This window comes from Poecilia formosa, unplaced genomic scaffold (genome assembly GCF_000485575.1).
Source record: "Poecilia formosa unplaced genomic scaffold, Poecilia_formosa-5.1.2 Scaffold787, whole genome shotgun sequence".
Taxonomy (NCBI): Eukaryota; Metazoa; Chordata; class Actinopteri; order Cyprinodontiformes; family Poeciliidae; genus Poecilia; species Poecilia formosa.
In genome coordinates this window covers 101,702-117,721 of record NW_006800726.1, presented here as the reverse complement: position 1 = coordinate 117,721, position 16,020 = coordinate 101,702, and the positions used below count along the sequence as shown (strand labels likewise).

General features: G+C 43.2%; 1 protein-coding gene across 1 annotated transcript; it reads left to right on the top strand.

Moving 5' to 3' along the window:
- Positions 1-431: 431 nt before the first annotated feature.
- Positions 432-7,473, top strand: clip3 (CAP-GLY domain containing linker protein 3). Its single transcript, XM_007543245.2, has 13 exons — positions 432-841; positions 1,785-1,924; positions 2,766-2,859; positions 3,227-3,388; positions 3,472-3,590; positions 3,675-3,911; positions 4,006-4,141; positions 4,222-4,365; positions 4,439-4,570; positions 4,676-4,799; positions 4,899-4,966; positions 5,051-5,123; positions 5,353-7,473. The coding sequence occupies exons 1-13, from the start codon at positions 493-495 to the stop codon at positions 5,405-5,407; spliced, it is 1,833 nt and encodes a 610-aa protein (XP_007543307.2). The 5' UTR covers positions 432-492; the 3' UTR covers positions 5,408-7,473.
- The last annotated feature ends 8,547 nt before the right edge of the window (positions 7,474-16,020 follow it).

Genomic DNA, 16,020 nt, shown 5'->3' with positions numbered 1-16,020 from the left:
GAAAACGTGAGGAAACGGTGTGTAAACAGTCATTTCAAAATAAGAGCCTCTAAACATCTAACTACTGGAAAACTTAAACACAGATGTTGAGCTTTACTGAACTGACAGTTTAAAAAACAAATTAGCACTTTAGAAATTACCAGAAAAAAATTTAGAGGAAGCTAAGTGCGCTAAAGTTAGCAAAGAAGCTAAATCGCTGAATTTCTTCATTTGTAAGGTAACTTTATTTATAAAGCACATTTTCAGCAACAAGCCGTTCAAAGTGGCTGTTTTTGTTGATCTTGGTTGTCAGTGAATCACCTGCACAGATAAAGGTGAAATAAAATATGTTACAACACAAAGCTAAAAGTTAACATGGTTGTTCTCTGAAAAACCTCTGGGACCAGAACCAGAAATCAAACACAGGGGTTTCATTTGGGGTGTCAGAGCAAAGGGGCTGAATGCTGTGCATGCTCTGTGTCTTCGCCAGGCCCGGCTGCAGCGCCCTTCATCATGACTAAAGAGGAAAACATGCAGGAGCAGGAGAAGGAGAGGCAGGACCACGAGGAGCAGGAGGAGGCCCGGGTTCAGAGGGAGGAGGACGAGGAGCTGACCGAGGAAGAGGAGGACGAGGAAGAGGAGGAATATGAGCTAGAGGAGGAGAGGGCAGAGATGGAGAATGAGGAGGAGCAGGAGGAAGAGCGTGAGGAGCGAGAGGAGCAGGAGGAAGAGGAGGAAGAGGAGGCTCCTCCAACTGAACCAGCGGCTGAGCCGGTTCCTGAGAACCAGAGTCCAGTTCAGGAGCCGGCCCGCCGGGCCGTGGTCCACCCGTCGGCCCAGGCGCCGCTGCCCAAAGACTACGGTACGTCAGACCTCCTTAAACCAGCACACGATACTGGAGAAGGTGACTGGTTCTGATCCACTGACAGTTCTGACTGTGATTTACTGATTGGACCTCAAACTCATGAGACGAGATTTTAAAATTGCAAAAATCTAATTTATGCTGCAAAAACTTTTTTTTTTGCCACAACTGGTCTTTCTTTTTCTGATTTCTTGAATCTGTTCAGGCCTGAGGGCTGAACTTTAACTATGCCTGGTTGGCGGGGAAACATGAGGCTTTTGAACGTTTGCATGAAGCTTTCATAGTTGATGTTGGCACAGTACTGTCTGAAAATGAGAGTGATTGGTAAATACTGGTACAGATGAACGTGCTCTGCAAGAGCCCCTAACAAAACGCCCCATTGGACTGGAAGGTGACGAGTTTTGGCCAATGACCAAAGACTCAGACGGTGTGACTGCCATGCGTCCTTCCATCCAGCTTGATGCGTGAACTATAAACCAGGCTTCCCCGTTTCCCAGGTAATATTGATAGCGTACGCCGTGAATGTGAAGCAGCCCAATGTGCAAATACACTTCCCACCATCGGCCATTTTAACAATTCTTTCTGAAGTTCTTACCTATCGTCCGTCACTAGGTCACCTTTAACGTTCCTTCAGGAAAACCAAAATTGTGCCAAACAAAAGACAGAAGAGGAGCTGGAGCTGCTTCTGTTAGCAACAGGCTAGCAGCTAGTGAGACAGCAGTCACCTCAACGAGGGATATGTGAAGCTTTACGCTCTAGTTGCTCCTCTGGTCTTTAGTGTGAAGCAGGAAGAGCGAAGCAGCAGATGAACCGGCAGCTTCAGACCATCCTGATCCACCGCCAGGAGCTCCAACTGGAGCAGACCTCCTTCAATGATACCGACTCTTTCAGAGGCTTTAGCGGTTCTCATCCTGTCTCCTCCCTAACTCTGTTAACTCTGCAGCCTTCACCTTCTTTGACCCAAACGACCCGGCGTGTCAGGAGATCCTGGCTGACCCGCGGACCTCCATCCCCGAGCTGTTCGCCATCGTCCGCCAGTGGGTCCCGCAGGTGCAACACAAGATTGACGTCATCGGAAACGAGGTGAGGACAAACGGTCAGAACCGCAGGAGTTAAGCTGGAGCCAGCTCAGTTTAGCATGGCAGGTATAAGACTGAAACACCATTCGTCTTTAATTCACTGTAATAAAATAAAGTAAAATGAAGTAACATCTAGAAGTGAATTTGTGAATTAAGCAGTCCTGGATTCGGAGTAGAAACCAGAACGTCCTCACTTCTCAAATCAGAACTGACATGCTCTGATTTTGGTGCTTTTTGTCTGAATAGGCTGTTAGAGCAGAAATGGAAGGTGTAAAAACTTTTAAAATGATAAGATCATGAAGGATCTCATCAGCAGAACCCAGAGAGCAGCCAGACAAAATGGCTGCAGGCAGGCCACGATCTGAGGGATCTGCAGAGCAGCTGGGCCTCACCAGACCCAACCATGACTCAGCAGGACTTTTGTAGTCTGACAATCTTTTGTAGATTTGAGTTGATGGCAAGATTTCAGTTAATTCCATAAAAATCTCCTGACTCTTCATCCTTCGTGCCTCATCCGTCTGCACTGAAAATGTCAAAATTCCCACCAATTTCATAACCAAGTAAATTTCTTGGAGACAAGCAACTCGAGAGGGCGACTTACGCCTGTTGCCCCCCTGTGGAAGGAGCTCAGGAGCTGCTGCTTCTCCACCTCGATGGGAGTCAGTTAGGGTCAGGATGGACACTGGCAAGACCTTCCTGGAGGGACTGTGGATCTCATCTGGGAACATCTTGGAATACGGACAGACGACTGTTCTTTCCTAGTTTCAGTTATTGTGAATGTCAGGTGTCTTCAGGTGTCCTCCCAGTCAGCAGGACGTGACTAACTCAGTGTTTGTGTCTCCCAGATCCTGAAGCGCGGTTGCCATGTGAATGACCGAGACGGTTTGACCGACATGACGCTGCTTCACTACAGCTGTAAGGCCGGAGCTCATGGAGTCGGTGAGTAACTCTTCAACCTTCATCGTTCTTCTTCTGTGGTCATGAAAGGACTGCTGGTAGAGACCCAGAATGATCACCACTGGTTCCTGGAGGCTAGAGGAGAGGAGTTAAGAGTTTCAGGAGGATCGGGTGTTTCAGGTCTGATCCTCACCTCAAGTCACAGAAGATCAGAAACAGATCCAAGTCCTCAGAGTAGATAATATGATCATGAAGCAAACCAGACACAGGTGCTAGGTTTTTCTTCCATGATTGAATTTCCAATCCGATGTTAGGACCATGTTTGTGCAGCAAGGTGAGTAAAAGCTCCCCCCAGGTGGTGGCAGTCCTCCACCAGAGCAGCTTTCAGTTTGGACCTCCCTGTGTCCAGGCGACCCGGCGGCGGCACTGCGGCTCACCAGTCAGCTGATGTTGTTGGGCGCCGATGTCAGTCTGCGGAGCCGGTGGACCAACATGAACGCGCTGCACTACGCTGCCTACTTTGACGTCCCAGAGCTGATCCGAGTCCTGCTCAAAGCCGCCAAACCCAGAGGTGAGTGTGAGCCATCCCACGAGATTATTACTCAGCCACAGAGTCCAGGAGACGAGGTCAGCTTCTTCTTCTTCTGTCTTCAGTGCTGAACTCCACATGCAGTGACTTCCACTACGGCACGGCTCTCCACATCGCCGCCTCCAACCTCTGCCTGAGTGCAGTGAAATGTCTGCTGGAGCACGGAGCCAACCCCACCGTCAGGGTAAACACTGCCTCACCTTCCCGTGCTTGATGAGCAACAGCTTCCTGCAGAGCTGCAGCTCAGACCGTAGGTTTGTTTCTGCAGAACGATAAGGGCCAGGTTCCAGCTGAGGTGGTTCCGGACCCGATGGACATGAGCCTGGACAAAGCCGAGGCAGCCATGGTGGCCAAAGACCTAAAGCAGCTGCTGCTGGATGCCGTGCCGCTCAGCTGTAACCTCCCCAAGGCCACGCTGCCCAACTACGACAACATTCCTGGAAACCTGATGCTAGCGGCGCTGGGGCTGAAGCTGGGTGACCGTGTGGTTCTGGACGACCTGAAGGTAGTCCCACACTGGTTCCTCTGGTTCCTTATTTCCTCCTCCATCAGCCACATTGAGGTTCACTCATTCCAGAACCCTTTTGTCTCCACCTCAGACTGGAACCCTGCGGTTCTGTGGAACCACAGAGTTTGCCAGCGGTCAGTGGGTCGGGGTGGAGCTGGACGAGCCAGAGGGGAAGAACGACGGCAGCGTGGGTGGAGTCCGCTACTTCATCTGTCCACCGAAGCTTGGTAAGCAGTGAGCTTCCTGGACCCGGTTCTGGTTCTAATGGACCAGCACTCTTCATGTTTTAATCTGTTTGGACCTCCAGGTATTTTTGCTCCAGTTTCAAAGATTTCCAAAGCTGTGGATCCGACTCCGTCCTCAGTCACCTCCACCCCTAGAACCCCCCGCATGGACCTGGCCTCCCGCCTGGCTGGGAAGACCAAGAAGGAGAAGAAGGAGAAGGAGAAAGGTGAGGGACCATCAGGTCTGACTGGGTTCTGGTTCTGGTGGAGAGCTGACTGAGCTGGTTGGTTTGTTCTCAGCCCAAAAGAAGAAGACGTCCGTGGCTAGTCTGGACCCGGAGGGGACAAACGTGGAGGTGGGGGACCAGGTTCTGGTGGCGGGTCAGAAACTCGGCATCGTTCGCTTCTACGGGAAGACGGACTTTGCTCCAGGTCAGTTCTGTAGTCTGAACCAACCAGCACATTGAAACAGAGGTCCAGATGAAGCAAAGAGGAGGCGATGTTCTGGTCTGACCCGGTCTCTCTGGTGTCCCTCAGGGTTCTGGTTTGGTGTAGAGTTGGACCAGCCCACTGGGAAACACGATGGCTCGGTGTTCGGGGTCCGATACTTCAGCTGCCTGCCCAAATATGGAGTGTTTGCTCCGCCCTCCCGGGTCCAGAGGTAGGACTGCCTGACAGAACCTGGTGTTGCTGGTTGTAATAAGGCAGGCCTGGTTCTGGAGCGTGAAAGTGACGGTTTGAGTCGTTGTTGGTTGTTCAGGATCGGAGGACCTAAAGAAGGCTCCCAGAATGACGGCTCCATGGTGAAGAAGGTTCATCAAGTTTCCAGTAAGTTCTGCTCAGATCACTAGAAACAGAAAAGTTCTGGTCTGACTCAGGCGAACAGAACCTGACCCGTTTGTTTCCCTGCAGTGTCACAGCCGAAAAGGAACTTCCACACCATGCGATCTCCTAAAGATCTGACCTCCGAGAGCTCCATATCCAGGTGAGAAGTACTCTGACCAACATGGGTCAAAGGTCATTTCTGGGTCAGCAGCTTATCGTCTCAGAACCGTTACGGTTTGATCGGATCCAGCTGTTTGGTGCAGACGGACTCCTGACAGCTTTAATTTGAGATGGAAGTGGTTTTGAAGCGATGCATTTATGGAACCAGGTTCTGTCAGAACCATAGAACCCGGTTGGATGAACTAGAACCTCTCCTCTCTCCGCTGCAGGTTGCTGTTCTGCTGCTGGTTTCCATGGATGCTCCGCGCTGAGATGCAGTCCTAACCACCGCACCGATCTCTACGTTCTCTCCATCGTTCCGTCCCTGAACTCCTGGTGGTGAAGCCCCGCCCCCTGTCTTCTTCTTCTCCTGGTTTAGCCGTTCTATAGCAAAATCTATAGTGCCTTGTATCTGATTAACCGAGTCCAAGCTAATGCTCTGAAATCCGCCCTGCCTCTCTGGCGCCACCTAGTGGTCTGGAACAGTTAGTGTGTCTGTTTCCGCCTCATGGTTCTGTTTCGCTGCAATCAGCTGGGAGGATCGCTTTGATCCGACAGTTCAGAACCAGAACTTGACTCTGGACGGGTTTCCTTTATGCGGTGATGATGTCAGACCCAGCTGGCTGCTGATTGGGTGAGATCCAGAACTTTGTTTACCCACCATGTGTTCCTCTAATGTCCTCCGTGTTTAACCAGGAAACAGGGTTGATCATCTGCACTGCTCCGTTTTACCTCAGCGTTTAGATTTTACAGTTAAATTCAGCTAAATCCCCAACAAACCAACAAGTTTCACACACAGCAGCTGCACAGTAGAAAATCATTTCATAATCAAAATTATTTTAGAATCTTAACGACGGTCAGAATGAAAAACGAAATGAAGAGTTTGATCCATCAGCAACTTTTTACACAAACCTATTATTTATGTTTGTTTTTATATTTCAGAATGTTTGGCAAAATTAAAATTATGCGGCTTTATAATAAGATATTCATATCATGCCTCAGTAAATACCAGACGGTTCTTAATGAAATGCTTCATTTTAGTTCTGGTTCATCTAATCCCTCCATTCCTTTAATTTCCTTAGTGGCTCATGAAGCTAATTTAATTATATAATCATGTCTGAACTGAAAATGATCAGGCTTCTGCCACCAGGAACCTTCAAAATGGATCAACTGCAGGATTTAACTCAAAATGGGAAAACGGGCAGTGAAACGGTTCCGACTGGATAAATATCAGCTTTGGGTTGATGGCTGCAAAGAGCAGCTGCACACAAACCATCAGTTTTTATTCCACCAAAACTCCTCGAACATTTGGCCTCAGACTTTTTCCTGCATAACTGAAGCTCTGGTCTCAGATCTCACCGTATGCAGACGACTCACTGCTTTTCCTTCGTTCTTTTGATCCTCACGAGACCTTTAGTACCTGAAGTACAGTGCAGGTTTTTCCTGTTTCTATTCCACCCAAATGAGATGTTTCTCCAGAGTGCAGCGTTTGTTGCTAGCGGTGTAAAAGCTAGCGCTCCACAGACTCTGGATCTGCTAACTCTGTCGTCTCAGCTAAGCATTGCCGTTTGTGGGCCACAGTGATGGTGGAAGTTTGTCTTTGTACAGTAAACGTGGAGTTACAGTTTGATCAATGTGTTGCAGTGAAGCCACTTCACTGTCAACTTTGTAAACGTGGACTTTTCCTGGTTTGGCCACCAGGTGTCACTATAATCCCCATTTAGCCTGAATTCTTTGCATAACTGTTTATTTGCAGATTATAACCAGTTCTGACTGGTTCAAACCGGTTCTGACTGGTGCTGAATGGTTCTGACCGGTTCGGTTCTGTAACTACCACCTGTTAACTTCACTTCCTTGCTGTCCAGTTTTAAAAATGCTTGTTTCAACATTTTCAAACAGAATTTCTTCATTAACATCCAACAGGTTCATTCGTCTCTGATGCTATAAAAACCTTCCAGTGATGGATTCAGTTTCAACATCTCTGTAAATATTGAAACTGAAACAGCAGGAAAGTAAAGCTAGAACGGTCCTCTGGTTCTGCTCTGGTTCTGTCACCCTTACAGGAACTAACTCGGCTCTGGTTGTTTCATTGAGTCTTAATGATTTACAGTGTATAGCCTATATTTTGATAACTTCACTAAGTGTACCTTTTGTTTTGGTATTTTATCGGTCGTGTGTTCGGTTCCAGTGGGTCGGACCAGTTGGATAAACTCACTGCATGCTCTCTGTCTGTAACCTCCCTCAGTATTTTCTGATTGTTGCGTTTTCAGACTGTATCTTCCTCTCATCAGCATGAAAATGCTTCAAATATTAACTATCAATATAATAAAGATGTGATGTTTTTCTAATGTTTCTGTGTCTGCTAGTCCTTATTGAAACCTTTATCGACACCGAAGCGTTTCAGTACCAGATTAATGTTCAGTGAGACCAAAAACAGGAAGAGGTTCAGTGAAGTTCATTTGTGTTTACTGAGCAGAAACTGTGGAGCGTCTAACCGCCATGTTTCAGCTACAACCACCATTAAAAGGCAGAATCGCTTCATCAGTGGTGGGCCCTGCTAGCTAAAACATTAGCCATGATAACCCTAAAGCACTAATCCTAAACATTAATCCTGCTAACGCTAGGGGCAGCTAACATTACAGTGCTAACTTCAACCATTCTGGAAGATATGACAAACGTTTTTCATGGAAAAGTTTTGAAAATTACATTATTGAATGATGAAAATGCTTTGCTTGGAACAGAAGAATGGGACTTTAGTGACACAGGACTTTGATGTGTTAACTTCTTTATTTACAGTAAATATATACAAAAACCTGCAACATAAAACCAATTATCAGATTTTTTTTTATTTTCAACTATATATAGAACTCCACATAAAGCCATTAAAACAAGTTTATATTAATCAATCAATTATACTTTATCAATCCCAAAGGGATTATATTTGCCCTTGAAAGACTACAACCGTCAAGCACCAACTTACATTAGAGGTTTCTTTTTTATGACACTCTTATATGTCGTATTTATGTCTTGTTCTCTGCTATCTTTGTTTTATTCTGTTCCTGTATGTTTCTTATAAGTTATTGGATAAAAATAAAACATGGGAGGAAACAGAACTGCCGTGTAAACAGGCCTCACCCACTTCAAAATAAGAGCATGAATGTTGCAGGTCCCAGGTGAAGGGACAGGTGGGCGGATAAGAATCACCTGTTTTAACAGGAGAAATGAGTTGAGCAACAGGAGACGTCGATGTAGAGCTGGTAGCTCTCATCTGAATTTATTCCAGGTTGTATTAATAGTCATTATACAACTTTGTAAACTTATTGTGATCGAACAATCACACTCCTAATAGTTCATCTATATCAATGTTTTTCAACCTTTTCTGAGCCAAGGTAATTGTTTTAATTGAAAAAATCTGGAGGCACACCACCAACCAAAAATGTAAACCAAGATACTCTGTAGCCGCCTATGTTACATATATAGTCATTCTTATCAAAGTGTCTTGAATAGGAATCAAATAAACACAAAAATACACCTGAACAGCCACAACACTGTGGTGTTAAATTTAAAGAAGTTGTAGAAAACTTCAGTGTTTTACAAACTAATCCACAAGCATTATTTATGCCGGAATACAGAAAATCATTCTTATTCTAAAAGAAGCAATAATATTTGGGAAAGATTTCACTGTTACAATATGAAGAGTTGCATGTACCAAATGTCCATATCTGTATATTTTACCCATCTAGTGTGAAACCTGTGTATATTTGGATGAAAACAGCTGATTTCCTGGCAGAAATTGAAGAAAGACAAAGCTCTTCCTCAACAGCTCTCAGTCTCTCTGGTTTCAGTTTTTATAGTATCCAGGCTTGAGAAGCTCAGTTCACACAGACATGTTGTGGGAAATGGACCCATGTTCTTTCCAGCTACTGCTGAGCTTCACTGTCTTTTCCATCACTGTGGTCACAGCTAGATACGATGCTCTCACCGCTACCTGTAACGTTCATGCATCACTAATTCTCTTGTTTTAATGTAAAATGCTCTGTACCTACTGCCATCTAGTGGTAAGAAATTACATGATTACGCCGCTAGCCACTACTACCCAGAGGTGTGACCAAGTCACTGTGTTGCAAGTCGAGTCAAGTCTCAAGTCATGAACCTTGAATTTCAAGTCATTTCGAGTCGTTTTTATTTTTATTTTTAATATAATTTGTGATTATACATAAAATTCAAATAATAGACCATTTATTCTTTTTAAAATCTGTATTTATCTCAAATGATAGAACATGTGCAGCTGAACACGAAGTATAAAAAACATTTTTAAATTGGACCTCTTTATTGCACATTTCTGTTAAACTTGATATTCAATAAAAAAGACAAAAATGCTGACATTTCCACAGCACAGTACAAAGAACCATAACAACCTGGTCACTGAGTGAACATGTATTTTTATGTGTCCATGTTTGAGTGACACAAGAAACAAAACAAATATATCAACTGACCAATTAACAGAAATCTGCAATTGAGGATACTGTATTTCAGTTAACTATTCTGCACTGCATTTGCAAAAGACCAAACTGCCCAAAATGTGTAAGTAAATATGTACGTAAATATGGGCCAGATGTTCTAAACACAAAATTTATTTGGGACAGTCACTGTATTTGGTCTGTTTTAACAAATAAACCACATGAAAAACTCTAAATCATTGCAAATAAAGTGGAGTGGTTTTGAATTTGGATGTGATGGTAAAATAAATATCTGTCAGGCCAAGTGGGTTAAATCTACAGCCAATTTCACATCTCAATATTGATAAAAACATATTGTGTGAATCAAGCTGGTCAGAATCACTAAACACAAAATAATGAGCTCAATATTTTATGTCTTACTCAGTTAACTATCCCACTTAGTGTTATATTCAGGGTCAGTGAGATTGTACAATTTTTATTTTTTTTATTTGTTTTTCCAGCAAAGCTATACAACTTGGCTTCCTGAGCTAACAGTGCACATTATTTGTGGAGGCATTTGAAGGACCGGATTTATGGTAAATCATCACCAATTTAACCCAGAGTACACATGCTAACACAAAGTTAGCTAAAGTCAACTATCTTACAGCAAAAGAAAAGTGCCACCTACCGATCTTTGTGAAGCTTCAAATGCCGGACAGAGTTGGACATCGTGGCATCTCCACCCGATATCCAATTATTTATTGCATGTTTTACAAGTTGCAGTTCGTTTTTTATTCGAAAGTTCAGAACCTACGTAGCCAAAAGAAGTTACTCGTGGAAGCATATTCCAGCGGTTATTTCGTCTTTAGTTCCCTGAGCTCTGTAGCGTCGCTGCGTTTTTTTAAATGTCCAAATCCTGTTAATTTGATTGGTTGTGCTGCAGCTACGCACACATACATACTTAAGGAGAGAGGAAAACAGGGGGACGGTCTGCACATATTGATAGGAATGAGTGAAATTAATTAATGACGCCACTTTATAAATAATATGTTTATGACTTGAGTAAAAATATCAAGTCTTTTAAAGTAAACCGCTTCAAGTCGAGTCAAGTCCCAAGTCAAGTCCGAGTCTTTGAGCATTTTTTCAAATCAAGTATCAAGTCGTGATTTTAAGACTCGAGTCTGACTCGAGTCCAAGTCATGTGACTCGAGTCCCCACCTCTGCTGCTAACCATGGTTTCGTTCACACCGACCTTAAGTGCAGCGGCTTTATTTCCCTCCTGTACTGCCAGATCGACAGCCCTCAACTTAAAATCTGCTTCATATGAGTTTGAAAACATTTCTCCGTCGTGCCTGCTGCTAGCATGTGGTTGTTCTAAATGAAAATTAACGCGTTCTTCTTTGATTTACAATTTTGACTTCTAATGATTCACTTCCTGCTAGAGAGCCCCCTGGTGGTTGAAGAAAAATACACAGAAAAGCCGCACCGGGCTACAATCCACATGGTTCAAAGTTTAGGAAAAAAGTAGCAGCTTATAGTCCGGAAAATACGGTACAGTAGGTGAAATTGAATAATTTCCACGACACACCTGACGATCAGTCACGGCACACTAGTGTGCCGCGGAACAGTGGTTGAGAAACACTTATCTATAGCATAACATCAGCTTATTATACCAGGAATTTTTACCTTGTAAATTAATGCACATTACAGACGATGCATTATTTATCAACCATCTGACAAAATTCCCTGAGCAGCTAACCGGGTGCTGATAACCTAACTATAGTGACAACACAAAATAACATAAACCAAATACACAGGAAATAAATATACAGCAGCGTATTTGCTATCACGGAGGACAAAAAAAAATTGAGCGCTAACACGTTATAACGTGATAATTATCTTGTTATTTATGTCCAGGAGGTGGCGGTAGTGTGCTTTTCCTGCAGGCATAACAAGGCTAGCACAGTGGCTAGCAGGAGTTGGTTTCATGCTCGATCTAAACATGGAGATAAACTATTAGTAACACGCGCACGCTATGCAGGATCCTAAACGGAAGGAAACATCAGTCTGATCCTCTAGCTGTGGCGGTATGGCAAGCTGTTTTAACATAAATTCGGTTTCGTCTTACTATCCGTAATTACATTCCAGATATCTAAAAATGCATTTTGACTTGACAAAACTACATTCTGACTAGTAAGAATAATAATTCAAGATATCTTCAATTACATTTTGACGAGTCAAAATTCCTTTCAAGATATACGTCACTGGATCTGTCATTTGACAGGAAACATATCCGTAATTACGATTTAAGATATCTTCAACACAATTATGACTAGTGTTAATTTTAATCAGAAGAAGAACTAAAATCTTTTGACTCGTTTTATTCTCTCTTCTGCCCGGATTCCTTGATGTTGTCATTGTATCAGCTGAACCATAAAGATAAAGACAAACTTTTTCCCAAGTCCAAACATAACATTTATTAGACAAACAACTAATGAAACTGACAAAACTCAATAAAATCACAGACCAGTATCCAATTCAATATTTACCTCACTCCACAGACATCCACACACCAAGACAAACTTACGGGGAACCATTTCACCGACGCACCGTTCCCCGGAGACAGCATCACGGGTAAACCTGGAGCGATCTGAATTAAGGTTCCGGGTCCGATACTTTTAAAGGAGGGCGTGTTTCCCTTCTCTGTTCTCATCAGGGGACTGTCCTTAGTTCATTTAAATCTAGTTGATTATGTTCCAGTAAAAACCTGTTTTTAAGATCAAAGTGTTATTTTCTTTTGAATGGAGACAGATGTTTTTATGGCCCAGAGGAGGCTCTGCTCTGTTCATAGGACCAGATTGTTTTACACCAGCTGTTAAATCTTATCAACTGGGCCTCCAGTAAACACAGCGAGAGCCGATTTCCTCACATGCAGAGGAGAAGCTCCAGACGAAAACAAAGAAAACCTCCATTTAAAAATGACATTGTGTTATTTTTGACTTTTGAACTAGTTTGATGTTCTGAAACAAACATAAAAGAACCAGGAAGGGAGTGAAAACTGTCTGACACCACTTGAGAGGTCGTTGCCTCTGGAAGATGTTTTTCAACTGAGTTATTAATTTAAACGTCGTAAATGATGATATTAAGCGTCAGCCTGGTTTCTAAATGATTTCTGATTGAGATCAAGTCAGCGGCCCGGTTCTGCTCTCAACAACAGAAAAAAGATCAACCATTTCCATTTTTCTGTCATGTGAGGCTAAATAACCCAAATGAATCCAGAGTAACTCAAACACAGAGAAAAGAACCAGCTGGTACCGGACGGTCCGGTCCATCATGCTTTGGTTCAGAAAGTCGAACAACTTTGAAATATTTGTTAACCCCTTCAAAGCCACCAGAACCGAATCTGGTTCTGTGTCTATGACCTCGGAACCAGACTCACCCGGACGGTCTCGCCGGACCAGTGAGCCGGAACAGCGCCTCCAGCTGGCAGCTCTGGCGGTGAACACCGTCCTCATCCAAACCTTCAGTCAGAACCATCTGCGGTCCAAACAGAGACAAACACGGAACAGTTAATTTCTAAAAGTTTGGTTCTGATCCAGAATGGAGGAGTGGAGATTCTGACTCGCCTGGAGGGTTTGGACCGAAACTGATGTCCGCCTGCTGGAACGCGACTGAGCATGAACAGAACCCGTCTCCGAAGTACATCCTGAGCACCGGAACCACCGGCCCGGGCCAGGAGCCCGCGACCCGGCTGCCTCCAGACTGAACCCACCTGGGACCTCCCGGTACCCGTCCGGAGCCGGTTCCGGGTGCGCTCGATGCTGAAGTCCGACACTCTGGTTCCGTTCATGTTCGACTGCAGACCGGAGGTTCTGCTGGGCCGGTTTTAACCTGCGGACCGCCATCGGAACCCCGGAGATTCTGGAGGTGTGAATGGGCCGTAGAGATCAGAGGCGCTCCGGACTTTGACTAGACCTTAGAACCAAAAGATGCTCTAATGGGTCTGAGAACTGGTTCTGTTCAGGTGTGAACGGATTCTTCTATTCTGATTCATTTGATCTTCAAAGTTCAGATGAGAAAAGATTTGGATCATTTGGAGATGAAACATATTTTACTGATTTATGACAAAAACATTTAATTTTAACACAAAAACCAAAAGAAAAAGTTAGATGAACTGAAAAAATCTAATCAAACTGATTTATAAAATATAAGTTTTCATGTTTTATCTTTGGAGCAAGAACCGAACAGAACATTTGGTTATATTGATACAGTTCATTGGGTCTGGGTCAGACCCAATGAACTGTATTGGTTCATATGATCTGATAGTCATGGTTCTGGTTCTGGTCCCAGTTCACCTGCAGAGACTCTCTGCGTCCCACAGGGGGCGACAAACTTCAGGTGATTTCCTGAAAACCATAGACATAATAAAATATGTAGGTATTTATAAATGTTTATGCTGAAAACAGCTTCAGTCGGCAGATCAAAGGCTGAATCACGCGACCGCTCTGTGACGTCATAGCTCAGAACTGCGCATGTTCAGACAGTGAAGCTGTTTCTGATGAAAAAGTCTTTCTGGTGTTTGAAACTTCCTGAAGCTGAGTGAGGTCATGACCTTTGATCTCTGACCATTCAGACCAATCAGTGATCAATCAGCAGCTGCTGTTTGATCTTCCTCTCATCTCCTGGATCCACCTTAAATCTGGTCCAGTTCAAACAGCAGAGCATTTAAGGTGGTAGTTTTTATTTCCCAGTTTGCTAAACTTATCATTGAACCAGAAAACCATGAAAATGTTTCAATTTCTTATTTTTCTAGATTAATAACTCCTATCCAGAAAGCAGAAGAGTAAGAGTGGATCCAGACCTTTTGTAAATTAATTATTGATGTTTTTATGATAATAGTTATTCTAATGAGAATGAACTCTGATCACCTTCATCTGGCTCTATTTTACATCATAATAACCATTTTATGAATATAATAATGTGCTGACACGTTATTTATTATTTACCAGGTTTTACACTAAAAAACACAGAATCTAATATTTCCTGATTAAACTGTCTTCATATGAAAAAGTGAAATTTATTTATGTTGATACAATTCATAAAAAAAAAAACAAATTCAAATATTTCAACCTAAAATAAACAATTTTACAATTAACAGAACCAGAACCAGAACCAGATTCTTTATGTTTTTACTGTAAATTGGATTTATTTCACTGCTGCAGTGAGCCTGTTTGGCCTGCAGGGGGCGGAGCAGACTGGTAGAGCGTTATGTCTCTCTCTCTCTCTGTGTTTCTCTCGTTCCTTCCACTCATCCTTCATTCAGAAGTTTTCCCTCTCTCGCCATCACTCCATTCTGTCTTAACTAGAGGTGAGCGTCAGCACTGATGTACATATATCTATGTAAACCCAGGTAAAATGGAAAATTAATTAATCTGTTTATTAATTATTATTATTATTATTATTATTATTATTATTATTATTATTATTTGATTTAGTAACAAGGGTCCATCTGAAAACATGCTATGAGTTTATTTGGTAGGAGTTCATAAGTTTCTTCTTTCTCTTATTGTGGTACAAAAATATGTCTTTGCATTTCTTGTTCTTGTGTGTGATTTTATTCTGCTATCCTGTTCGAAACAAATAATAAAATAAATAAAAAAACTTCCTGTTTCCTTTAGAGCAGATAAACATTTAGGATGCTGCTGTTTGTCTGGGACACACACACACACACACACACCCACACACACACTTGGCGCTGTGCCACTCCAAGTGTCACAAAGCAACTAGGTGCAGCGCGTGCAGGAGGATGATAGGTGGCTTTAAGGAGCAAGAGACGCTCTGATTGGCCGGTTTGCGTCACAACAGAAACTGTGATTGGCCGCCAGGGTGACAGCGGCCGGAGAGGTCAGGGGTCACTATAGCTGAGTGGGTCTGACTGGAGAACTGCAGGTCATAACAGCTCAGTAAATGATCACTTTAGAATTTCTCAGGATAAATTTATTTTGTGGAAGCTAAGCGTGCTAAACCTTTACAAAGTTAGAAAAAAGGCTAATACGCCAAGCTAAAGATTAGCTCCACTGTTAGCGCTGGTTCAGCTATATTGTGCTCCAGGTTTTCTGAAAATATAATAAATAGATCAATTTTGGGCCAAATATAGTAAATAAAATGCAAAAAATCTGAGTAAAAATAAATATTAATTTACTTTAGCAGTTTTTCTCCCTCAGAACCAGAAAAAAATTTAATTTGTTTTTAGATTTATGAAATAATTTGTGCTGAGTTAGAATAATGACAAAATATTTAAAAAATATTTATTCATTCAGACTGAAGGTCAGAGCTGCTGCTACACGGGGTCAAACAGAAAGGATGAGGGTGATGAGGGTGATGAGGATGATGAGGGTGATGAGGGTGATGAGGATGATGAGGGTGATGAGGGTGATGAGGATGATGAGGGTGATGAGG

Coding starts and splice junctions, on each gene's coding strand:
- clip3 (XM_007543245.2), top strand. CDS start 493: ATGACTAAAGAGGAAAACATGCAGGAGCAGGAGAAGGAGAGGCAGGAC. Junction 842..1,784: donor GCCGCTGCCCAAAGACTACG/GTACGTCAGACC, acceptor TTAACTCTGCAG/CCTTCACCTTCTTTGACCCA. Junction 3,389..3,471: donor CAAAGCCGCCAAACCCAGAG/GTGAGTGTGAGC, acceptor TTCTGTCTTCAG/TGCTGAACTCCACATGCAGT.